Source organism: Dicentrarchus labrax, unplaced genomic scaffold (assembly GCF_905237075.1).
Source record: "Dicentrarchus labrax unplaced genomic scaffold, dlabrax2021, whole genome shotgun sequence".
Taxonomy (NCBI): Eukaryota; Metazoa; Chordata; class Actinopteri; family Moronidae; genus Dicentrarchus; species Dicentrarchus labrax.
The window spans coordinates 460,112-486,647 of record NW_026136706.1 but is presented as its reverse complement, the minus strand read 5'-3'; the positions used below and the strand labels follow the sequence as shown (position 1 = coordinate 486,647).

Below are 26,536 nucleotides of genomic sequence, written 5' to 3'. Positions count from 1 at the left end.
CATGCGAAAGTCATTATTATTTACAATCAATCAAGCAATTACACAATTTTAAATCATTTGCAGATAATTTGTGTTAACTCCTCTACTGCGTGTGGAGGAAGTAGAACACACTCAAATTATCTTTAGCCTCTTGGCATATTTATTTAACAGTTAACAATAAAGTGCGGACCAATGTGCTGCCGTCTCATCAGCATGGCTCACACACAACAACAACTAGCGCTCACTGGGAGCGTGGTGACGTCACATCTTGTACTTACCGTAACCCTTTCACAATACAGCAGTACAGTATATCAGTCTACCGTAATACAGGGACTCCACCACCTGTGGCCTGAAGGCTCTGGAGATGGGCAGATATGTCTTCATATCTGATGGGGTTTCAGTTAACACTGTTTTGTATCACAGTTATCTTTTCTAACATTAGATCCTTCAGAAAATATTCCACCTGTGAATATTGCTGGTGAGACTGATCTACTCACTCGTTCGCCTTTTCAGACTCAAACTTTGCATCTTGTAGTTATTTTCTGCAATAATCCAAAATCAAGTGGAACAATCTCATTGGCTGTTTATGGAAGGAACCAGGACAATGCTAACTTCAGAGTTAGACTACAGAAATACATCATCACTAGCTCTGTATCCTCTGTCTGTTCACAACCATTGATTCTTAAACATTACAATATTACATTTGATTGGGTGTCACTGTAGATCAATAATAGTGGCAGGTTTCCAGCAGCACGAACTGAGTCTCTGCAGACGTTGGTTCACTGACAGACGTGACAAACTGCTGAGAATGAGGTTAGGTTTTTTTCTTTCAGGAAATGGGGAGGTTGCAGCAGTTGTACTGTGAGAGACGGCTGGTTTGAAGGAACCACGTGATGAATCATACTTCCTCTAACAGTTGGGCCTCTTGTCTTCAGTGATCAGTGGCACAGAGATGGCGAGTACAAGGTAAGATCACACTCACTGATCTCTGATGATTTCTATATTAAAGGTTGGGTGCTGTGTTGGTGATCAGTTTGTGTTGGTGTCTGAAGGTGCCATCATTACTAGCTCATTACTGGTTCTACTTCTACTGGATTTACTCGACTGTAGGCCTGAACTCACTGAGGTGTGATGGATGAAATAGCTTGAACTTTTCTCTAAATGAGCTGATTGTGTTTTTTTCAGATGTGATGCGTTAAAGTTGAGGCTCCTCTGGATAAGTTCACATTCTGTTGTTCACACACTGTGAGGAGGTGATAAGACCTCATGCTGAAGTTCAGCTTCCGTATGAAGAGCTTCTCTTTGTTTCCTGTTACTGAAGTTGTCATTGCGTTGGTTCAGGAGGTTTTTAGAGGTTTGATGCACTGTTGTGTAAAGTGGTTTTGTCTCACAGAACTGAGGATGCAGTGACCCTTTATGTATCTGCTGAGAGTTTGTTAGTCAGTTGTTTTTTTAAAGTAAACTTCACTGAGCTCATCTCTGCTGCATTAATGAATGTTTTCAGCGTCTTCATCTGAACAGTTTGTTGCATTTACATAACATGTACAACATTAAGAGCCAGATCTAAACTATTCGATCCGATTTAGAGATTAAAATCCTCATACAGGCTTTCATTATATCTGAAGTCCGTTATGGCAACAAGAAGTTTTTATAGGATCTATAAAGTTCACACCTGCTGTGATGTCGCAGTTTTGGCTCCAGACGCAGAGCTGGGTTCAATATCATCGTGTAATTTGTCTAAATGCTGTTATTGAACTGTTCTTACATTTTAATTGAAATATTTTGCTCAAACTTATTGCTTCTGTGGAATAAACTCCCTCCACAGGTTCAGGAGTTTAGATTATCACTGTTAGTTTCATTGGGAAAAGATTCAACAGCTTTTTACTTTGATAACTACTTACTTGAACTCCGGTTCTGTTTTATTAATGTTGTAAATTCCCTAATTTTCCATTCTTAGATGTATGATTCTGCTTGTGTGTATTTTTACATATGAACTCTCATACTCGTAGAATCAGTTGTTCCCAACCTTTTTCTTCAAGAAGCCCTTTTCTGTTAGTGAGTAAACTGACTGTATTTTCTGTATATTTCCTATTCTATTGATTGATATCAGTAACAATACAGAACAAATGATAAACTGTACAATGAACCCAAACAGTGAACTTGGTTTGTCTAAAACCAGAAATTTGGAAGAATTTTGAGCAGATTATTTTCTGTGAATTTTGATCAGAGATGAGTTCTCCTGATATTTTTAATAACTGATATTATATTTTATTATATTATAATTATTTTTTGACAAATTCAGTGTTTTCTTCTTTCTGAATATTGTTCTATTAGCTCTTTGATAAACAGCCTTGTCCTGCAGTAGAAAGGTTCAAACAACCAGAGAGTGCAGGTGCTGTGAATATAGACTGCATCTTGAATAATATACACTTTAAAAATAACTAATCATTTAATTTTGTTTTCTTCTTTTTTTAACAAAATACGGAGATAATTTCATTCCACAACTTTGTTGTAAATGACAATAAAATATTCTTCAATCTTTGAATTTAGGCCTTTTGTGTATATTTTTATATGTATAGAGTTATCTTACACTCCTTAAAACCCTTGCGACCTCCTTTAATGCTTTGGCAACCCCTACTGGGGTTCCTGAACCCCAGGTTGGGTACCACCGCTTTAAATAAACTGAAGTGCATATAGTGAAACAACTTTATTCAAAGTTTACATTTTCACACATGGAGCAATGGCACCCCAATGAATGTTTTTATTTAATCAAGAAACTTGATGGAAACATAAAGCCAATCAAAGACTCTGACACAGAACAGGGGGCCCCTCCTCACTAGATTGATCTCATGGAGCCAATCAATACAGAGAGAGAGAGAGAGAGAGAGAGAGAGAGAGAGAGAGACACACAATCTCAACAGGACTTTATTTCACAAGGATGTCACTGCCACCAATAAACAGCAGCCCCGTACATATCAACAAACCCCTCATCAACCTTAAGATTCATAAGATGTCATCGTCATCATCCTATGGGACTTCTGACAGAATTTCAGCTGGATCTGGTAGCGCTATCACTATAACTCAGTATCTTGCTCAAGGACACTTCAACATGTGGTGGGAGGAGCCAGGGATCAAACCACCAACCTTTCTATTATTGGACAACCTGCTCTACCTTCTGAGCCACAGCAGCCAACTTATTTAGCTCTCAGTGATATCACGGTGCACTGTGTCTCTGTATAACACTGATGTAGTGCTGCACAATATGTACTGCTGTTAGTCACATTTTACCAAACAACTGCAGCTTCTGTGATTTGGACATTGCACTTGATCATGTTGCAATTTCGATTCATATTTCGATTAATTGTGCCACTTTTATGTCTTTTGGTAAATGTTGGTTCTGCAAAGACTCTTGCACACACTGTACTGACTCCAGGTCTGAAACAAACCAATCTGGTCTCTTTATATTTTCCTGTCAACTGACAGAAGGACAGATATTGTGCAACCACAGTGAAGCAATCAGAGCTGCAAACAGGAACCAGACTGTTTTGGATCCAACTTTAACGCAACGTTTGTCCACACAGGGCTGCTTTCTTCCACCAGTATCCTTATCTAGACCCTAAACCAGACCCAGACCAGAACCCAGACCCATAGGCTGAAGTCTGAAAATAATGTTTCTTTAGTTTGGGTTTTGAGTGATTTATTGATCACAAAAACATGTATTACTGTGTGTGTGTGCACGCGTGTGTGCGTTTGTGTGTAGGTGGGAGGTACTGGGTGCGGTGGTCGTGGAAGTACTAGGAGCTGTGGTTGTGGAGGTGGGAGGTACTGGGTGCTGTGGTTGTGGAGCTACTGGGAGCTGTGGTTGTGGAGGTACTGGGAGCTGTGGTTGTGGAGTCGGATGGTTGATGGCACAAATGAGCCTCCAAAGCACTGTGAGGCTTGGGCCTGGATCAGTCTGTAGCTGAAAGCTCCTGAGCTGTTTCAGCTCAGCATAGAGAGGAGAGTGGTGGTCCCTGAAAGCTTTCAGCTTTCCTCTCATCCTCTTCTCGGTGACGATCTTACCAGGTAAAATGTCTGATTTAATTTCAGCTTTTCTAAAACTATTGTAATGTACATTGCAATGTTTTTTTGCAATGAAATTGAGGGAGAAAGTGAAATTTTTTTATACTTAATTAAAAATCAAAAGTTCCAGTGAGAATAAAATGCCAGTGTAAAGAGGGTCAATGGCCTCATCCCAACTGCTAGAAACAAGGAAGTGAGTTTGGTGACGTATGGCTCAATATTTTGTGTAAGTAACTACAATAATTTGTCAAATTAGTAGAACTGTTAGGGTTAACCCGACAATACAACGATGGGGTATTAAGGGTTGCAGCTTCCTGGAGGGACTAATCAATAATAATCACATTCACTCTGTGAATATGAAAAAGTTCTGAAAACCTTGACTTTATTTCTTAGTTTGTCTATGATTTGATCAGAACCCATACTGATCAGATATTTATCACAGACTGATTACATACAGTTGTATGTAAAGTATGTCCACACGTCGACTAATAACAGATTTTGGTGGTGTTTTCATTAAAAGATGTTAACAGCCTCTGAAGGGTCTGGAACATTAAACACAATATTTGCAGCAAACATGTGTGCCTTGTTTTGTTTTGTTTCATAAATTGAACAAAAATCAAAAAAATAATCAAAAGTTTGACAACCTTCTGCAGTCTCAGATTGTTTAATGGGGTCTTTAGGCGTGAGGCAGGTCAACTGCTGTGATCAGGAACCATCAGCTGGTTTCAGGCCTTTCCAAACACTCTGACTCTGTGTGTTAACACTTAGCAACCAGGGCTTTCTCTCAGCAGCTGTGTGACAGTTCCTGATGTCCACAGTGCAGCAGAAGAGTGCAACAACTGTATCCACAGTGTGAAATGGGACTAACATATGGCAGTTTAGGGAGAACTGATTCCACTAAATAGCAACAAATGCTGGAAGAAACATCACAGTATCTGTAAAACAGCTGAAAGCTTCTACAACAGGATAAAGACTCTAAACGGACCTCGAAATCCACCATGGTCCTCCAGATACCCAGCTGAAGGTTTCTGGCACTGACTGAAATATCACTGACAGTGTGTGGTTGAATCTTAAAAGAGCTAAGATAAGATAAAATGTACCTTTATTGATCCCCGTAGGAGAAATTCAATGTGAATGTAAGACGCCCCGACGATAGTACAGAGTGAGAAACCTTTTATGGAAGAATATGACAAATCCCAAACACAAGAACTGACACTGAACACTTGTAGGCTGCTCAAACCAGCTATGAAATATAAGGAAACAATGCTTGGTGGAGATGTTGTGTTTTATGTTTCAGACCCTCCAGAGTCTGTTTACACACAGCTGTAGGACTGGGTTGGTTTCACAGCACTAATCTGATGATCAATATATCTGAACACAGAATCACAAACCTCCGCACTACCGCTAAGCAACCGCCGCTGGTTCAACCTCCACAGCGCAGCACTGTGGCACAGGGGGCCGTTCAGATCCGCATTAAGAACTCACAGAGTTCTGGAGACCGCCTCAGTCAGTCCAAGTCCATGGTCCTGCAGGAGTCCGACCTTCCCCAGAAACCTGTGAGTAGACCTGAACCTCCATCACCTAACCCCCTAACCTCAGAAACCTGTGAATAGGACCAGAACCTCCATCATGGCGAACTTCATTTCGTCATTCAGTTCTTTCTGTCTTTAGATCTCTCGGCATCGCAGGAACCAGTCTCAGCACAACGTCCTGGTCCCTGGAGGATCTGAAACTTTAGAACCGCTAGTGAGTACAACAATGTCAAAACATTATAACCCTAATCCTAACATCTCCAACTACATCACTGTAAAAACATCTACAACATGATTTAGTGCTGTTAATGTTATAATAATGTGTGTATGTGTGCGACCAGGTGCAGTTGAAAGGTGAACACTTGAATGTGGCAAAGATCTCAGAGAGCGGTAAGAAGCAGAGGAAGAACTGGACTTTGATGTGGAGCATTCTGACCTCAGACCAGCTGCTGTTATATAAAGAGAGACAACAAGAAACCAGCCAGGTAGAAAATACTATTTCTACATATACTCTATTATATTATATTATTATATAGTAAAGTAAATCTTCTTCTATATCTCTACTGTATCTCTACTACACCGATCAGCCATAACATAATGACCACCTGGGCACCCTGGTTGTCATCATAATGTTATGCATCAATGAGCCTTGGCCCCCCATGACCCTGTCTCCAGTTCTGTTTCTTGCTTGGACCACTTTTGATAGGTACTGACCTCTGCAGACCGGGAACACCCCACAAGAGCTGCAGGTTTGGAGATGCTCTGACCCAGTCGTCCATCACAATGTGGCCCTTGTCAAAGTGGATCAGATCCTCACGCTGCCCATTTTTCCTGATTCTAACACATCAACTCTGAGGACCAAATGTTCACTTTCTGCCTGATAACCCCCCCCCCCAACCCCCACCCACTCACTGACAGAAGCCCTGATAACCAGATAATCAGTGTTATTCACTGGCCGTGCTCACAGTGTTACGGCTGATCGGTGTATATTTCTACTATATCTTCTGCCCTTGTACACCTACATTACAATTAAAGTGATTCTTGAATTTAACTTGGTGAAAGTACAGAAACCCTGAATACAGTTCAGGCCAATGTATGTAGTATTTTTATTTTTATTGTGTTAATCTATTAATATTTGTTGGGCTGTGTGACCTCTGACTTCTGGAGCAGAAACCAGGAAGTAAGACAGATGTTGTTCAGCTGTGTGGAGCTTTTATCGAGTGGACGACAGAAAAGTCGAGCAGGAAAAATGTGTTCCAGGTAAGAAACAAATACAAAGCTTTTACATGGTCACCCTGACCTCTCACAGCACCTCAGAAACTGTCAGAAAGTATGATTTTATTTTGAGTGCTTTATGCCTTTATAAGGCTTTGATTAAATCTCTTAGAGTAGGGCCGACATTTTCACTTTCTCTTTCATGAGGTTGTGGGTGGATGTCTGAAATAAGATCTGTGGTTAACATGTTTTGTTCTCCGACATAAGAGCCGTCAGTAAATACCCCTCTGTGAATGTTTTTACAAGTCTTAAAAAAGTGGTTGCTAACCGTCTAAGAGTACAGAGGTTACCTGTGAGACTGATCTATCGATCTGTGTATATAATCGTGCTCTTTAAACTTCTAACTCAAACTTTACAACTTGTTAATTGTCTTAATTGAAAATGTAATTCCAAGTTGGAGGTTTAGTGGCAGTGAAGTCATTTGACTGTTGTAGTTTGTCAACATTAGCTTTTTACTTCTGGAGATCGCCTTCAAAAATCACAAAAGTGGAGTTCATTAGTGAAGATTATCTTGCTAAACAAAATGTGTCGGTATCATAAACCTTTATTTACCACAGAGATTTTTTTCTACAATAATCCAAAATCCAATAGAACAATCTCATTGGCTGTTTGTAGAAAATTTTATTTCAGGGTTGGACTACAAAAGCACATCCCTGCAGCATTCTATACCACTTATAAGGCCCTTATGAGCATGGCTGTAGCTCAGGAGGTAGCAGTCACCAGGGCAGTTCGACCCCTGGCTCCATCTATTGCTGGTTCCACAGGAGAGGAGCTTGGTAGCTGAAGGCTCCAAATGGCATGGACCAAATGCATCTGTCTGTGACAAGATGTGTCTGATTCTTGCAATGATACATAAGTGAAAAAAGGCAGTCCTAAAAGTTTGCTTTATGTGGGAGTTAAAGGACATATCCTGATCAAAGATAACCAGGCCAGGGTTATACCATCTAGAGTAACTATATTATTAGACAGTGAGTTTCGGAGGTGTTTGGGGCCAAGTTTAACATAAGGAAATTGCAGGACATTCATGTTTTCATGTCCTGAAGACATGTTTGTAAATTTAACTAACTAATTTCATCAGGCTTGATCGATGGATATAACTGGGTATCATCTGCATAACAGCGAAAGTGTAAAAATGTAGTGCAAAGTGCTTTAAATGGTCGGGAGACTGGAAAGATGCTATATAAGTACAGTCCATTTACCACATACACTTAATTATTTCTTCTGTTGGTGCCCAACTCAACTTGTCATTTTCGTCTGTGGCAGATCACAACAAACACAGGAAGTGAGTACCTCCTCCAGACTGACAGTTACTCCACAGCCAGTAAATGGTACGACGCCATCAGAAAGACCATTGACTCTTCAGTAAGAACTCACTTCCTTTTAGAATGCCTTTTTCTTTTGTCAATCGGAGTCTCAAATGTCCATCCCAGTTTGTCCAGTCCAAACTTCAAATGTGTAGTTTTGTCCAACCAACAGAGATTCAGTCCACTGAGATATCAAATTGAAAATCTGATACAATGAATGAAATGAATGAAAAAGGTGGAGATTATCAGTGAAATAAAAGCTGTTTGGTCACTGGGTGCAACTCTTTTTCTCTTCAGACTAAAGCAGACGGAGGTCTTCCTCTGCGGAGGTCAAACAGTACAGAGTACCTGCCCAGACACAGCTCCCTACCTGGTTATGGCTCCGCCTCCCCAAACGCCAAGCAGCGCAACCCGGTCCACAGGCGCTCCATCAGTGAGTACCTGACCCAACACATTAATCCACCTACTGTTCAAACCAACGCTTTCTAAACTGTTTTGGCTACTTCCTATCAGGCATTTTTACAGTATCACATTAAACTGCAGTTATCAAGAAATGTGCTTTGATAATAATGATGGAGGTGAGAGGGGTTAGGTAGCTTTATAGAAAGCTGGATAATACTAATTTTATTACAATGTTTTTATAAGCTGATAATGTCAGATTTACAGACTGGAAACAAATGGATAGAAGTTGTATTTCATTTCATGTTTTTTCTGCAGACATGTTTGGCAGCTCCAAGCTGAAACACAGCACATCCGACAGCGCCGACAAGAATGGAGTGAAGAACAGACTGAAGAAGTTTATCATCAGGCGTCCATCCATGAAGACTCTGCAGGAGAAAGGCCTCATTAAAGGTTTCTGCTTTGTCTAAAATATGTTTATAGCTTTAAGGTTGTCTTCTAACTGTATCACATTTATTCTGTATCATCTTGTTACAGCTCTTCATTGAAGCTCTGTTGAAATGCGTTATTGGACATGAATGTAGAATATTTTAATAACCAACATCAAAGTCAGGAAGGTTTGAATAAAGTTTGAAGAAACAGCATCACTGGCAGCTATAAACCTTTAATGCTTCCGTTAAACAAATAGGATCTACATGTGACAGTGAAGTTACTGTTGGAGGAATTTTAGGCTTTAACACGTGAAAGGCATTTTTTTTTTAAATAGCCATTGAACGTGATGTAACATAAATGATCAATGTTAATGTCTCAGATCGAATCTTCGGCTGCCATCTGTTGACTCTGTGTGAGCGTGAAGGAACCACAGTGCCGCAGTTTGTTCGAATCTGTTTGGATGCAGTTGACAAGCGAGGTATGTTCACTACCAGCTGAGGAACAGATGATTTTTTCGTCCGTCACTCTGAGGCCTCATGTTTGTGTCTGACCACCATTCACCATTTATTTTTCACCGCATGAAGAGAAAACACACTTACACACCCATTCACTACACAGAGCACTTTTTTATAGTATCTCACATAAAATAATATTACTATAAATAAAATGACTACAATAACACACTGTAAAAGAATTTTACTCTTGCATTGAATAAATTAAACCATGACAAAAATAAAAATCTGTGGCGTCCGGTTAGCTCAGTCGGTAGAGCTGGCAACCCATATACAGAGTTGCTGCAGCAGCCCGGGTTCGAATCCGACCGGCAGTCCTTTGCTGCGTGTCATCACCTCTCTCTCTACCCCCCTTTCCTGTCAATCTTCAGCTGTCTCTGTCCAATAAAGGCATGAAAAGGCCCAAAAAAATAACAGACTTGAGTTCAGTCACCACACAAATAAGTTACATTTAGTCAATAAGTAAGTGTTATAAATATTGGATTTAATTAAAGTCTTCATAGCACTTTATCATTGATTAGACTATAACTTTATGGTTCACAGATGACAAAATATTATTATTATTATTATTATTATTATGATGATGATTACTACTACTGCAAGCACAGATAAACGGGCCCTCGCACTTGACACATGGCGGGGTGTGCTGCAGCTTCGCCACGTGCCAACGGGGTGTGCTGCAGCCGCGTCATGTGCCGTCATAACAAGACGACAAGTGAAGTTTGAAGCCCAATGGACAATGTACAAGTTATAGCAAACTTGTGTTTTGTGGCATTATATCACGCCACGCCACAGACACGCCCACTTACAGCATTCATCACATATAAACGATGTGTCTTGCATTTTATAAGTAAATTTCAGCTGGATCTGATCATCCTGCTAGGAGTAGAACGTGATTGTCAGGATATGTACCACAGTCCTTTAAAGTAGCTGTAATTAAACCCCTTCTTGCAAAAAGCCCACTCTTGACCCAGGGGTTTTAGCCAACTATAGACCAATCTCTAACCTCCCCTTCCTCTCTAAGATTCTGGAGAAAGTAGTCGCCAAAGAGTTGTGTGACTTTCTACATAACAATAGTTTATTTGAGGATTTTCAGTCAGGATTTAGAGTTCATCATAGCACAGAGACAGCTCTGGTTAAAGTTAATAATGACCTTCTGATTGCTTCCGACAATGGACTTGTCAAGAACAGTACTAAGATTTAAAAATACAAGTGCAGTGACACCATCATATTCTATTACAGAGGCTTGAGCATCAAATTGGCATTAAAGTCCTATTCTGTAAATAATGTTATAAAGAGTTCGGTCTAGACCTGCTCTAAATAATGACCTTCTGATTGCTTCCGACAATGGACTTGTCTCTGTACTTGTATTATTAGATCTTAGTGCTGCATTTGACACCATTGACCATGATATTCTTTTACAGAGACTTGAGAATCAAATCTGCATTAAAGGAACCGCACTAAGCTGGTTTAAGTCATACTCATCAGATCGTTCTCAGTGTGTTCATGTTAACGATGAATCTTCAATAAATACTACAGTTAGTCATGGAGTTCCACAAGGTTCTGTACCTTTAGGCAAGATTATAAGGAATCACTCCATTAACTTTCACTGTTATGCAGATGATATGCAGTTATATCAATCGATCAAGCCCGATGAAATTAATCAATTATCTAAATTACAAACATGTCTTAAGGACATAAAATCCTGGATGACCTGCAATTTTAAAAAATGAAATTCTTGTTCTTGGCCCCAAAAACCTTAGAGACTCACTGTCTACAGATATAGTTACTCTAGATGGCATTACCTTGGCCTCTAGCACCACTGTCAGGAATCTTGGAGTTATCTTTGATCAGGATTTGTCATTTAACTCCCACATAAAGCAGACCTCCAGGACTGCCTTCTTTCATTTATGTAATATTACAAAAATTAGACACATCCTATCACAGACAGATGCAGAAAAACTAATCCATGCATTTGTTACTTCTAGGCTGGATTACTGCAACTCTTTATTATCAGGTTGCCCCAATAAGTCCATTAAAACGCTCCAATTAATTCAGAACGCTGCAGCACGAGTACTGACAGGAACTAGAAAAAGAGATCACATCTCTCCTGTACTAGCTTCTCTGCATTGGCTCCCTGTAAAATGTAGAATAGAATTTAAAATCCTCCTCCTCACCTATAAAGCTCTTCATGGTCAGGCTCCTTCATATCTTAAAGAGCTCATAGTACCCTATTACCCCACTATAACACTACGTTCTCTGAATGCTGGGCTACTTGTGGTTCCTATAGTCTCTAAAAGTAGAACAGGAGCCAGAGCCTTCAGTTACCAAGCTCCTCTCCTGTGGAACCAGCTTCCAGTTGTGGTTCGGGAGGCAGACACCCTCTCCACATTCAAGAGTAGGCTTAAGACATTCCTCTTTGATAAAGCTTATAGTTAGGGCTGGATCAGGTGAGTCCTGAACCGTCCCTTAGTTATGCTGCTATAGGCCTGGGCTGCGTTTCATTGGTAGTTCCACTTCCCCTCGTTCACTTACCCTCAGCCCTTGGTATGACGTGACAGCATACGTCGCATGGAGGCCACTTAGAGCGTGGAGGGAAAGTGGGCAGGGGAGGAGCGGGGGATTTAAATGAAACGCACTTGCCCTTACTCGGCAGTATAGCGGCAATGACGTAAACTGCAATGCATTGTGGGTGATATCCACCTCGGAGTGACCATCGTTGTTCACTCGCTCCCTCAGCCCTCTGAGGGTCCATCTCACCAAGTTCATTTCAGTTTTCCAGACAATTGGAACAACACTTATGATGGCGGCGGGGATTCCCCTGAGGGCAAGTGCCAAGGGCAAGTGAACAAGGGCATGTTGAACGACTAATGAAACGCAGCCCTAGACTATCAGGGGATTTCCCATGGTGCACTGAGCTCCTCTCTTCCTCTCTCTTTCTGCACTCATTCATGTCCCATTAATGCATGTTACTAACTTCACTTCTTCCCCGGAGTTCTTGTGCTTTCTCGTCTCGCAGGTTCTTATCGATCCTGGTGGAGCCTCCTGCCATGGTCCTGCTAGATTGCCATTGCCAATACTGTTGCTTTGCATCTCTCTCTCTCTCTCTCTCTCTCTCTCTCTCTCTCTCTGCCCTTTAACAGGCAGTTTTTCCTTGCCCTTGTCGCCAAGTGCTTGCTCATGGTGGTACTGTTGGGTCTCCGTAAATAATGTTATAAAGAGTTCGGTCTAGACCTGCTCTATTTGAAAAGTGTTCTGAGATAACTTCTGTAATGAATTGGCGCTATACAAATAGAATTGAAAGTATAAAACGTGATATTTCCTGTTGCCAGTAGGGCAGCTATCACTATATCTGAATATTGTCACAGACGTGTTCAGGGTGGGACTCTTATCAAACATGTAAACTTTCATTGAGATTGGATCATGTACACTAAAGTTATGACAACTGCCTTTTTCATGGCGAATCGTCAAAATTGGACACCACCTCACTGGGAATGCTGTTCGACGGAATGTCGTAAATAGCACAACTTTTAATCATGAATGTCTTTAGATTGCACTGCTTAAATCTGAAGTTGATCCAATAAATTGCCTAGGTGGAGGAGTTCAAATACAACGTGTGCAAATTGCCAGAAATGGCAGCTAAATCCAAAATGGCCAACTTTGGGATATGGCGCCCACTGGATTTTTTGTTTATCAGGATAAGATCTACGCGTGTGCCGAATTTTATGCATATCAGTGAAAGGGGCCCCGGGTGGTACAGTTTATCGGCCCGAGGGGCCATTTTGCCATGCTCATTGGGGACCTCTATAAAATACAAAATTTTTCGCCACGACTTACATATGCGCCACGTTTCATGAGTTTTCGAGCATGGGAAAGCCTCCAAATATGCGTTTGTTTAGGAGGAAAAAGAAAAAGAAGAATTCCTTCAATTACAATAGCGCCTTCGCACTGTCAGTGCTCGGGCCCTAATAATAATAAAAACAACTTATAACTTTTAAAACAAAGTAACAAAGTGCCTTACATGATCAGAACCCAGATTTACAACATTTCAGAAGGCAATAAGGCAAAATAAAGTCAGAGAAACAAAACTAAAAGAATAAAAAGACCCCCATCACTAAAATAAGTACCAACAGTAAAGCAGATAAAACATTGCAAAACTAACTGCACTGGGGCAGATTGTTTTAAACAATAAAAAGATACAAAATTAAAAGCATCAAATAATAAAAATAGAAAAAACCTGATGCTAAAAAAAAAAAAAAAAAAAAAACAAACCTGAAACATGCTAGAATAAATGGCTTTAAAAAAAAAAAGGCACTCACACTGCAACTGCAATCAGCTGCGTGCAGAAGGACTTTTATTAACCACGCCCACCAGACAGTTGGCCTGTCAGTGTCCATCACAAATTAAATCGCAAATAAAGTTTGCCCATCATTAATGAAAACACAAATAAATATTCAATAATTGAGAGCACCATTCAGTATTCAGTGCTACAATAAACACGAGTAATACTGAAAGTACTTCAGAAATGGATACCACCACTAATGTGAGACCTGTTTAAACATAAAATAGACAGGGGTCTACAGCACTTCAGACAGGTTTTCAACAACAGACAATGTAAATATATAAAAGGCTCATTTTCAGTAACCCAGGTTAGGGTCATTCAGCCCACCATCAGCTCCACCCACACTCCACCTCTTTGCCTATTTTTGGACTAGCCAAGAGATGCCGACCACACTGAGCTTCACATCGGTTCGTCACAAATCGATGGCAGACGTTGTGCAAAGGTCTATTTTTAATGACACAGTCTGTCCATGGATCCATGAAAAAGAAGAGACGAAGAAACAATAAAGACCGATATCACCTGAAACATTTAACTGAAAGAGATCAAAACTACAGACGGTGTTTGGTGTCAGTCACTGGAGGACCTTTACACTCTGGTTTGTGTTTTCAGGTCTTGAGGTGGACGGAATCTACAGAGTCAGTGGAAATCTGGCCACCATCCAGAAACTTCGCTTCATCGTTGATCAAGGTCTGTTAAGCTGTCTCCAAATTAGTTAAATTCTACTCATTTACAACAGAAATACAACAAATACGTTTCATCAACATACTGGTGATAATCTAAGTTAGAAAATGTTCATACTGATTATTAAAAGGTTCTTCCCACATTGCACTCATAGTAAATCCCCCCTGATGAAGGGTTATCGCTCACAGCTCTCGGTTAAGGTCAACATGTTTTACCTCCTGTAATACAGACTACAATTAGGGTTACAATATTAAATATTCACAACATTGTGTCTCTCTCTCTCTCTCCCCAACTGGTCGAGACAGACGACCACCCACCTAGAGCCGGAGGATCTGTCCTAGGTTTCTGCCTTTTAACAGGCAGTTTTTCCTTGCCCTTGTCGCCAAGTGCTTGCTCATGGTGGTACTTTTGGGTCTCTGTAATTAATGTTAAAGAGTTCGGTCTAGACCTGCTTTATTTGAAAAGTGTCCTGAGATAACTTCTGTTATGAATTGGCGCTATACAAATAAAATTGAATTGAATTAAATTGTAGAAAAAGTTTTTCTAAAAAAGTGAATCCCTATGGACTATGATTTTATATCTCTGTTGTTGTCCTTGTATTGTTGTCACCAATGTGTTAGAAATAATATTAAATTATCCTGTTTTGATCTGTCCCCCCAGAAGAGGACCTGGATCTGGACCACAGTCAGTGGGAGGACATTCACGTTGTCACCGGAGCCCTCAAGATGTTTTTCCGTGAGCTGCCAGAGCCGCTGTTTCCCTTCAGGTTCTTCCAGCCGTTTGTGGAGGCCATCAGTGAGTCAGACCTGACATAATAAAAGTCTTAATTAGAAATCATTGTCCCTTCCAATTTAAACCCGATAAAATAAGTCTTTATGTGAAAATGTCAGTCCCTGTTGGTTTTAAGATCTGAGAGTTAAAGACAAAAACATTTTACATCAAGGGTTAGGGTTTAAAAGTTGAACAATATATAGTATAACAACTACAATCTTACACAAGTTTATAATGGTAATTCTCTCTGGTTGCCACAAGATGGCAGTCGTGTTACGTGGTAAACAAGATGTCATTTCTCTGAACAGAGATTAAAGAACCCACACACAAAGTCCAGGCTATGAAGAAACTGATCCAGGAGCTGCCCAAACCCAACCAGGACACCATGAAGCTGCTCTTCAGTCACCTACACAGGTACGCCGCCATACATCTAAACCCCACCTGAAGACTAAATGAGAGAATACAAGCTGGCAGCAGCAGTTAGCATTGCAACAGATAAAGCCATCTGTCTATCAGGAAACTCCATAAATCACCAAGTTATTAAATCAAATATCCAGATTGAACAAAATCACTAAAGTTGTGTTTTTGTACAGTAGTCACTGAGGCCATGTCCCCAGAAACGAACGAGAGAGAGAGAGAGAGAGAGAGAGAGAGAGAGAGAGAGAGAGAGAGAGAGAGAGAGGATAGTCCACCTGTGACTCTTAGTGAACTGGATGTTGCTGTTGAATCCATCTATAGATGCTGAATAAACTTAAAGAAAGTTTTCTTAGCTTTATTTAACAAAATTGCCACCACACATCAAAATGATTTTGAAACACAACTTTTTAAAGAAACTCAAATGTAAATGACATGAACGTAAATGTCACATTGTGAAGTTGTGAGCTTGTGAAGTGAAGTTGTGAAGCCGTGTGCAAAAAGGGGAACCAGCATTTGTTTTGTCAGAGGAAACTATTTCCACATTGACAAAAACCATGATGAGTTTGTTCTATCATGCTTTTATCAATTGTATCCTTTTCTTTGGTGTCCTGTTTTGGAAACCTCTCTGTAAAGAACAGAATTCACTGATCACTGAGTTTCTCTGTACAGCAGACAGTTACAGCTGTTTACCGTCTGCACAGTGAACTTCAGCTTCTTCTTCTTGATGGAGGTCTATAGTCCCAACATGCAGAACAAAGTGGAATAAAAGCAGCTTCGTTGCAGCAGCAATCATTCAGATTAACAATTTGTAGTAACATGGCACAAAGTTTTTATTGTTATTATCTGCATTTTTGTACCTTATTTATTCTACAGGTTATTTGTTGATCTCTTTGTAAGTCCTGATTTTTAGAACATGGAGCACTTTGATCTTTTTCCCTGACCTTGTTCTTTTTGCTTTTCTTTAGAGTTCTGGCCTTCTCCAGGAAGAACCTGATGTCCACTCAGGGCATTGGCATTGTGTTTGGCCCAACGCTGATGTGGCCTGAGCTGGATGCAGGTAACATGGCATTCAACATGGTCTACCAGAACCAGATCGTGGAGTTCATCCTCATCGAGAGCCGACAAATCTTCAACCTGGACAGGAAGTGAAGTGTCCTGAGGTGAACCTGATCATCTGACGGACTCGTATTTACACATTAAAGCTAAAAATAATATTGTTATAACAGAAATCACTGGACTGTAAAAATAAACTGATGATTTCTGATAAGAATAAAGTTTGTTAAGAGAAGCGTTTTTTTTAAATGAACACAAACCGATCACTAATTAATTAATGAGTTCCCTGCCAACCCTAATTTTGAAAAGGACATGCGTTTGGTTTGAATGTAGATGAAAAATGTTTCTTTAAAATTTGAAACAACAATATATAGAATAGAAGAAAAGAAAATAAGAACAACCCTAGGTTCCTCTTCAGCACTGTAGCCAGGCTGACAGAGAGTCACAGCTCTATCGAGCCACATATCCCCATAAACTTAAGTAGCAATGACTTCATGAGCTTCTTCTATAATAAAATTATTACTATTAGAGAAAAAATTAATCACCAACTGCCATCAACAGTTATCAGTGGCTCTCCAAGTTCAGGGACTTCTGTCAATGTAAACTTAGATGTATATTTAGACTGTTTTTCTGCTATCGATCTTCATCAGTTAACTTCAATCATTTCTTCATCGAAGCCATCAACCTGTCTGTTAGACCCGATCCCAACTAGGCTGCTTAAAGAAGTTGTTCCCTTAATTGGCACTTCTGATTGAAATATACAACATGTACAATGGTATACTGTTGCTATAGCAACGGCAGTACCTCATTCAAACTTTTTTTAATCTGTACTTTTTGATGATATCTGAGTGGATTTGACAATCGCTGCACATTCAGATTCTCTGTTTTTATTTTAATCTGTTTTCGGTTTTATTGCTGAAACACGTATTACAGACAGAACCAGTCTACAGTCTTCAGAAAAGGAAGCGTGGGGTTTTGGATGTGCGAGCAGTGGACCCAGCCAGATCAGCAGGACCAGCACATCAACAGCAGGTGCCATGCTGGCCCAGCTTGGATTTAAGGCTTTGGACCAAACGGAACAGTCCAAAGGGAACCAGAGACTGTTGTGTCTACATCTTCACAGAGACCTGCTCCACCAACATCCTGGCTCCTTAACAGGCGGACTCTGTTTCATAACACGCCTCAAGATTCGTTCAGTAGCGTCAACAGTTGAAATTTTTTTATAACACATTGTAAAGATTGTTAATATAAATGTCCCTAAAACTGCTGACTATGTGTTATAAACCATGGATAAATAGCTCATTTAGTCTTTTTTAATTTTTAATAAAGGGGGTGGAGTGTATTTGACCATAAATACAGCAGATAAAATGACGTATTCAACAGCATCCATTTCCTGTTTCCCATCCATACGTTTATGTTCTAGCTTTAAAATGTAATAATAATAATAATAATAATAATAATAATAATAATAAATACAACTTTTCTTTATAGCTACCGCTACCTAGAGAGCTGAAAGCAAGTTTATATCACAACCCTCATTTCAGGATTCAGAGAACACACTGTATGATAGACAACAACTGCACCACAGTTTAATAATACTTAAAGCCAACAGACAGACAAACACTGTGGCTCAACAAAGACTCATGATGTTCATAATGCTTTCAGATAAATCCACTACAAAAGCTGAAAATGACACACAGCAGCAGGTCAACACTGGTAGAAATATTACACAGATAGAAACACTGAGCTGATGAACACTGTTCCAACAAAGTAAAACAAATTCATAAATTAATCTATAAAACTCCTCTGAAACGCACATAAATTATTTAAAAAACAGTCAGTGTGATAAAACATTCAGTCCAGGAAAATGAAAAAAAAAAAAAAAATCATGAAACATTTGGAATAAAAATCTGTTATTATTATACCTCTTAAAGATTATTCCGTAAATTTTATATAATATTGTATCTCAAGTCAAAATCATTAATTATTAAAAGTTATTTTATTTCACTTACTAATTAAAGATTATAAATAGATCCATAATTTTACAAGAAAATTGTATTATACTTTGAGGTTGTGTTGTGTCGCACATTACAACCCGTTCACTCACTGCTCATAAACAGGGATGAATACAGAAAGGTACAGAAAATGATTGTGGCAGTACTGATTCCCCATGTCTCAACTTAAGGAGAAGGAGCCTGAGAATCAGTTCCCAATCACATAATATTAAAAATAAAAACACACTGACCATGTCTCAGAGTGTGAGCTCTGCACCAACTGAAGGATCAGATCCCCCATCTCTTTTATGCCTTCAAGAATGGGCGTCGTCACACTCGGATTGGCCAAGAGGGGAATCACCAAGCTGCTCTCCATCATTGTTGAGGAGTCAGTCAGTCCCCCCCCCCATGCAACAGGTGATCTAAGTGATCCTCTAATCAACCCAGAAGGTTTCCAATTGATCCCAAATGAAATGAGCAAAAGGAAAATAGCAGCACACATGAATGAATGAATGAATGAGCGACTGCTACAAAGAAAAATAAAATAAAATGTATAATATGTCCCAAAATCAAATTTTTCTTGTAAAATTATGACTTTATCTCATAAGTCAGAATTTAAAGAAAGTTGAATTAAAATTTTAAAAAAATTTAACATTAAGGACATAATTAAATTATTCAGTTGTTGATCATTTTTATTTTATCACTCATGTTGATTTGATTATTTTCCTGGACGATGAACTGTGCAAATCAATGTAAAATATATAATTGTATCAGTTTAAAGTGTCAATGACTAAAAAACACTAACCAACCCACTGTAAACATACATCAGAACACAGAAAGAGTTCTATCATGATGTTGACTGTGTCTCGTACAGGAGTCGTTCTATAGATTTTACTGATATATAAATACTGTGGAGGAAATATAATTATAATATTATACTGTATGATGTAGGCCTATATACGAGCACAAAACTCTAATTTCATCCTGATAAAGTACTGTACAAAAATTACAACTTATATCCAAATGATTAAAACCAAATTATGATTTATTCGTAAGAATTATGAAAAATTGCATCATAATAATGACTTATGAGGCCAATGTAAAATAAAATTCAGCCCATTAAAAGTTAAATAAATATTGACTGTGTAATTTTTTTGGCCTGAAAGCTGAAATGTTGACTCAGTATCTCATCATTTAGATTTCCCCACAGTATTACTTATTAGTATCATTCCTAAATTTTTATACATTTTGAACATTTTGGTTTTCCATAACAACATGAGGACAGAGACACAGCATAAATCTACAATAGTCCATTATCATACGACTCCTGAGGCCTGTATTATGATGGTGGTTCACTTCTCACCAAGGTACATCGCCATGGTAACTAATGCTGAACTGCTAACCTGCTCCGGAGCAGGTTATGTTCAAGATAACAGTCAGACACAGAAACAACTATTTTAAAAAAAAAAACCCTGTGCAGACTCTGGATTGAATTTCACGCAGTGACACCAGACAAGAAGTCAATCAGTCAGACGAGATATAAAGAGGAGAAACGCACTGTTTTCTTTTTTTCAGGACAAAATACACAAGAAAACACTGTGAAGACACTGTGAAGACACTGTGAAGACGCTGTAAAGACGCTGTGAAGACGCCCTGCTTCTGAAAGGTTCTTGGTGGGATTTGAGGACACATGGATCACGGAGCTAAACCAACATCAAAAAGCAGTGCTGTCTGGATCTTAAGGTATCAGAGAAACAAGCTGAGCTAACGTTAGCAGCAGCTCAGCTCGGGTCTGTTTGTTTTGGAGAGCAGGAGACCTCTGTGGATAATTGGGCTCCCGGTAGAAACCTCCTGAACCATGAAGACCGAAGGAATCCTAACCGGGAGAAGCTGACTGCAATGACGCCAATGGTGGTGAAGACAACAACTCCCATGATCCCACACTGCTTCACCATCTCATCAAACTTATTGTCTGGATGTGAGAGACCCCCTAGTGGCAGAAATTACATATTGCATGTAAAACGTGGTTCTAATTGCAGTTTTAAAGAGTTAATTTATCCTGGTGACATTTTTTCTAAAAAAGCTAATTTTAAACGAATTTGAAAAGAGATCATTCTTTGGCAGCCACTCGAAAAGTCACTGAGGTTGCCCTCGTGTAAAATGATGTGAAGACACAAACACAGGCCCTTAGTCTGGATTATTTTAATTATAGTTTTTTCTTCACTCTGCCATGTTTGTGTATGGTCAGATTTTTTTACGTGAATGTGTGGGGTTACCACATAGTACAGGCCTCTGTTAACTTCAGATAAAAACCCTGAGTTAACTTATTCAACTTCTTATTTAAGTAATTTTTTAACACATTAAACTCTGGCTGAACTTATCTGGTCAGACAGTTGAACAGAATCAGAGAAGGAAAGAAAGCACTTTTTGGCTGTTAAGGTGGAAAGTAGTAGAAACGGTTCCAGTAAAGGCAGAGTGGTGAGAGCATTGGAGTTCCAAAATCCCCAAATCCACAGAAAAGGAAACTGATCCGGAGTCGTGTGCTGCCTGTGAAGACAGGAAGTAATCAACCGTTATTTATACGGACTACAAAACTGATCATTAAACTGTTCATGTGTCAATAAACATACACTGACATCAGAAAACATCATTCCCAAACCTTCAGGGTGGAGCCAAAACATCTGCTCTCTGCTGTGGTTGATGATGTTCCCATGTTGTTGTTGTTGTTGTTGTTATGACTCACCTGTACCTTACTTGCTGTGGCTTTGATGGGGTTGTGGTTGCTGTGGTTGCTGCCGGGAGGAGTGATGACGTGGACTGGACGTTGCTCCTCCTCCTCGGACGGTTGGCCTGACGGATGCAGAGGGGGACGGGTGCTGATGGTGCTGATGTCCCGCTCTGATTGGTTTGGCTACACAGATATAGACAGATGAAAAAATAATAATAGAATAAAAAGGAAATTATTAAAACATAGGAGACTAGCACCGTGGTACAACCACCAAACCCGCCAGTTAAAACAAATAGCTAGGAAATCTGAAAGGAAATGGCGCTCTTCCAAATGATCAGAATATCGCTCAATTTGGCATGATAATCTTAAAACTTATAGAAAGGCCCTCTGTAATGCCAGAGGAGCCTATTACTCAGCACTAATAGAAGAAAATAAGAATAACCCTAGGTTCCTCTTCAGCACTGTAGCCAGGCTGACAGAGAGTCACAACTCTATTGAGCCACATATCCCCATAAACTTAAGTAGCAATGACTTCATGAGCTTCTTCTATAATAAAATTATTACTATTAGAGAGAAAATGAATCACCAACTGCCATCAACAGTTATCAGTGGCTCTCCAAGTTCAGGGACTAGGCTGCTTAAAGAAGTTTTTCCCTTAATTGGCACTTCTTTACTGGATATGATTAATCTTTCTTTATTATCAGGATATGTACCACAGTCCTTTAAAGTAGCTGTAATTAAACCCCTTCTTAAAAAGCCCACTCTTGACCCAGGGGTTTTAGCCAACTATAGACCAATTTCTAACCTCCCCTTCCTCTCTAAGATTCTGGAGAAAGTAGTCGCCAAAGAGTTGTGTGACTTTCTACATAACAATAGTTTATTTGAGGATTTTCAGTCAGGATTTAGAGTTCATCACAGCACAGAGACAGCTCTGGTTAAAGTTAATAATGACCTTCTGATTGCTTCTGACAATGGACTTGTCTCTGTACTTGTATTATTAGATCTTAGTGCTGCATTTGACACCATTGACCATAATACTCTTTTACAGAGACTTGAGCATCAAATTGGCATTAAAGGAACAGCACTAAGCTGGTTTAAGTCATACTTATCAGATCGCTCGCAGTTTGTACATGTTAACGATGAATCTTCAATAAATACTACAGTTAGTCATGGAGTTCCACAAGGTTCTGTACTTGGACCAATACTATTTACTTTATATATGCTCCCTTTAGGCAACATTATTAGGAATCACTCCATTAACTTTCACTGTTATGCAGATGATACGCAGTTATATCTATCAATCAAACCCGATGAAATTAATCAATTATCTAAATTACAAACATGTCTTAAGGACATAAAATCCTGGATGACCTGCAATTTTCTGATGTTAAACTCGAAACGAAATTCTTGTTCTTGGCCCCAAAAACCTTGGAGACTCACTGTCTAAAGATTTAGTTACTCTAGATGGCATTAACTTGGCCTCTAGCACCACTGTCAGGAATCTTGGAGTTATCTTTGATCAGGATTTGTCATTTAACTCCCACATAAAGCAGACCTCTAGGACTGCCTTCTTTCATTTACGTAATATTACAAAAATTAGACACATACTATCACAGACAGATGCAGAAAAACTAATCCATGCATTTGTTACTTCAAGGCTGGATTACTGCAACTCTTTATTATCAGTTTGCTCCAATAAGTCCATTAAAACGCTCCAATTAATTCAGAACGCTGCAGCACAAGTACTGACAGGAACTAGAAAAAGAGATCATATCTCTCCTGTACTAGCTCTGCATTGGCTCCCTGTAAAATATAGAATAGAATTTAAAATCCTCCTCCTCACCTCTAAAGCTCTTCATGGTCAGGCCCCTTCATATCTTAAAGAGCTCATAGTACCCTTTACCCCACTAGAACACTACGTTCTCTGAATGCTGGGCTACTTGTGGTTCCTATAGTCTCTAAAAGTAGAACAGGAGCCAGAGCCTTCAGTTACCAAGCTCCTCTCCTGTGGAACCAGCTTCCAGTTGTGGTTCGGGAGGCAGACACCCTCACCACATTCAAGAGTAGGCTTAAGACATTCCTCTTTGATAAAGCTTATAGTTAGGACTGGATCAGGTGAGTCCTGAACCATCCCTTAGTTATGCTGCTAGAGGCCTAGACTATCGGGGGATTTCCCATGGTGCACTGAGCTCCTCTCTTCCTCTCTCTTTCTGCACTCATTCATGTTCCATTAATGCATGTTACTAACTTCACTTCTTCCCCGGAGTTCTTGTGCTTTCTCGTCTCGCAGGTTCTTATCGATCCTGGTGGAGCCTCCTGCCATGGTCCTGCTAGATTGCCATTGCCAATACTGTTGTTGCTGTGCACCTGTCTGTCTGTCTGTCTGTCTGTCTGTCTCTCGCTCTCTCTCTCTCTGTCTCTCTCTCTCACCCCAACTGGTCGAGACAGACGACCAGCCACCTAGAGCCAAAGGATCTGTCCTAGGTTTCTGCCTTTTAACAGGCAGTTTTTCCTTGCCCTGGTCGTCAAGTGCTTGCTCATGGTGATACTGTTGGGTCTCTGTAATTAATGTTTTAAAGAGTTCGGTCTAGACCTGCTCTATTTGAAAAGTGTCCTGAGATAACTTCTGTTATGAATTGGCGCTATACAAATAAAATTGAATTGAATTGAATTGAATTAGACGAGTCAGTAGTTGAGCGAGTCTGACACATCAGATCTTTAAAGGTTCAGAACAACTCATCTGGACCTCCTGAACTTCCTCCAGCACCACCATCAGGACAAAACCTTACACTGATTTCATCCCAGCTCCTCAGAGGACGTTCATCATTGTGTACTGTAACCACCATTTTCTCACCTATCTGAGCAAAGTGTCCTCTCCTGGAGACATTCTTGGACCGGACAGCCTCTTTGATTCGATCCACTTCCTGTTGGTAGCGTTTGCGGTCCCTTACGCCCGACTCCTTGGCATCTCTAAGAGCGGTTTCCAGAGCCTTCACTCGCTCTGCTGTGGCCCGAAGACGCTTCTCCAGCTTGGGCAGCTCACAGCGAAGGTCAGCGTTGTCCCGCACCAGCTGGAAAACACAAAGGGTTCAATTCACTGAGGCTCCAGTCTGTTAGCATGATAATGTTATGTTAAGAGAAGATAAAGATTAACAGGTGAGCATCAGTATCTATTGTGCACTGACCTGTTTGTGGACCTTGCTGAGTTGCTCCAGGTTGTTTTCTAAGAAAATGATCCTCTGTCTCTGAGCCAGACTGCCTCCGGCCTCGTCACAGTCGTTCTCTGAACTCTTTTTAAAGAAGAAACAACGTTGATATTCGGGTTTATCACTGACTGACATCCATCAAACATTTTACGAAGACACAGAATGATCCTTAAATAAACATCTCAAACTGGTCTGTCGCACCGACAAAAACCATTCTACCCCAACTCTGCACTCACACTGCTCAGGACGGTTGTTCTGAAGATAAAGACTTCATCTGGTGACACTCATACACTGGTTTTAGTTGTCACAAAGAGACAAACTGCTGGTTATCGGAACATATATGTGTGGGACTGTGACTGGTTCATATTATGACACCTGCTGTTTGTTGTAATCATTACAGATCCTCAGTACTGGAAACAATAACTTCTGATTACCTGGATCACTTATACTATTATGCTGTAATTATATAATGCAGCAGAGAGAGAAACTTTTATTAAACCAATATTTTATGTATAAAATCTCTACTCAGCATGTGTTGTATGCAAATATAGTACACAGATTTTCTTGTTCTTATTTCTCAGAAACATATTTGTTGCTGAGTCAGTGTGTTACTATCATCCGAGGGCCTCAATTGTTGAATCAGGTTGGTTCAAAATAAAGAAAATGTAATTAATCACAAAGACTAAAATAGGAACTTTTAATCCGAGGACTAAATGTATAATGTATAATATAAAATGAACACAAGTAACAACATAAACTAAAGCTCCAGTTAACAGTGCTTACTGAACTGTAACTCTCCGGCCACAGCAGTCTACACTTGTATTAGCTGATATCAGACAGCACTGTGCTGTACTGTTGGTTGATCTTCCCAAGGCTCTCAATGCTGCCGACCAAAGCCATGTGGACTGTTCAATAACTTCCAGGGATTCTGTGATGTTTGATCAGATATGCTACAGAGGATAATCAGTCCATCACCTTCAGTCTGGACTGATCAGGACTGACTAGTGGTTTTCTTACATTCTTGACTCGAGTGCTGATGTCCTCGATGAAGACTTTACGAAGATTGTTCAGTGTCTGAAGCTCTTTGGCCTGTTGGAAGATAATAACTTAGCTGATCTCTGACCTGTCACAGCTGCAGACAAAGATACAAGGAATGATTGAATAATCAATAATAAAAGTACCACAGTCTCCTCCAGACCCTTCAGGTCCTCTTTGGCTTGTTCTCTCTTCTCATTCAGGAACCTGAATCACACAAACAGAGTCTGGGTTTAATTATCACTATTATCATTAGACTACATAATGAAGAGAATTTCATAAAACAGATGATATTATCATTATAGTCAAGTTTCCATCCGAATGAAGCTCAAACATGAGTGAATGTTTGTTTCTTGATTGTCTAGACTTGCTCTATTGGAAAAATGTCCTGAGATAACTGAATTGTCCCTATACAGCTAAAATTGAACTGAATTAAACAGCTGGTGGAGCTCATCCTCCAGTTGCTGCCATTAGTTTGGAGATATCCACTCTGAAAGGCAGACTGAAAATGTGAATAAAAACAGGTGCAAACACTGACTGATGGATGTTTGTGTAACTGCACCAGAGAAGCCAGTCTAGAGTATCTACAGTGAGCACAGAGGGACAAACTTACAGCAGTTTTTGGAGTTTGTGGTCTTTGTTCTGATCCTCAGCTCTCAGTTTGTCAAAGTCGGACTGAAGCTTCCTGTTCTCCAGCTGCAGAGCCTGATTCAAACTGAAACAAACGTTTATTCAGACATTAAATCATATTCCACTGTGTACAATGTACAGCTGCTGCCTCAAAACAGACTGAACAAATCAGTTATTGTCATAA

The 26,536-nt window shown here is 39.8% G+C and overlaps 3 protein-coding genes across 5 annotated transcripts in view; 2 read left to right on the top strand and 1 right to left on the bottom strand.

Moving 5' to 3' along the window:
• The window catches only part of LOC127365076 (uncharacterized), an 80,994-nt gene that overhangs the window by 44,136 nt on the left and 10,322 nt on the right, over window positions 1–26,536 (top strand). The gene's annotated exons all lie outside the window — the stretch shown is intronic.
• Window positions 822–18,061, top strand: arhgap15 (Rho GTPase activating protein 15). 3 transcript variants are annotated; one of them, XM_051402763.1, is made up of 14 exons: window positions 844–945; window positions 5,423–5,597; window positions 5,713–5,787; window positions 5,915–6,058; window positions 6,741–6,833; window positions 8,112–8,210; window positions 8,450–8,585; window positions 8,870–9,004; window positions 9,363–9,461; window positions 14,447–14,524; window positions 15,179–15,313; window positions 15,598–15,703; window positions 16,672–16,866; window positions 17,693–18,061. In XM_051402763.1, exons 1-13 carry the CDS (start codon window positions 932–934, stop codon window positions 16,853–16,855), a joined length of 1,473 nt encoding a protein of 490 aa, XP_051258723.1. In that variant the 5' UTR covers window positions 844–931; the 3' UTR covers window positions 16,856–16,866; window positions 17,693–18,061. The 3 variants fall into 3 exon arrangements, with proteins under 3 accessions (XP_051258724.1, XP_051258722.1, XP_051258723.1); XM_051402764.1 differs by lacking the exon at window positions 17,693–18,061 and having other exon boundaries at window positions 822–945; window positions 6,744–6,833; window positions 16,672–16,994; XM_051402762.1 differs by lacking the exon at window positions 17,693–18,061 and having other exon boundaries at window positions 822–945; window positions 16,672–16,994.
• The window catches only part of LOC127365043 (kinesin heavy chain-like), a 28,679-nt gene continuing 20,469 nt past the window's right edge, over window positions 18,327–26,536 (bottom strand). Inside the window, exons 20-26 of the mRNA XM_051402735.1 lie at window positions 26,336–26,437; window positions 25,869–25,929; window positions 25,705–25,776; window positions 24,667–24,771; window positions 24,336–24,552; window positions 21,497–21,664; window positions 18,327–21,300 (exon numbers count right to left, since the gene is read on the bottom strand). Of these exons, the coding sequence (XP_051258695.1) occupies window positions 21,504–21,664; window positions 24,336–24,552; window positions 24,667–24,771; window positions 25,705–25,776; window positions 25,869–25,929; window positions 26,336–26,437 (718 nt within the window). The 3' untranslated portion in view covers window positions 18,327–21,300; window positions 21,497–21,503. The remainder of the gene's footprint in view (window positions 21,301–21,496; window positions 21,665–24,335; window positions 24,553–24,666; window positions 24,772–25,704; window positions 25,777–25,868; window positions 25,930–26,335; window positions 26,438–26,536) is intronic.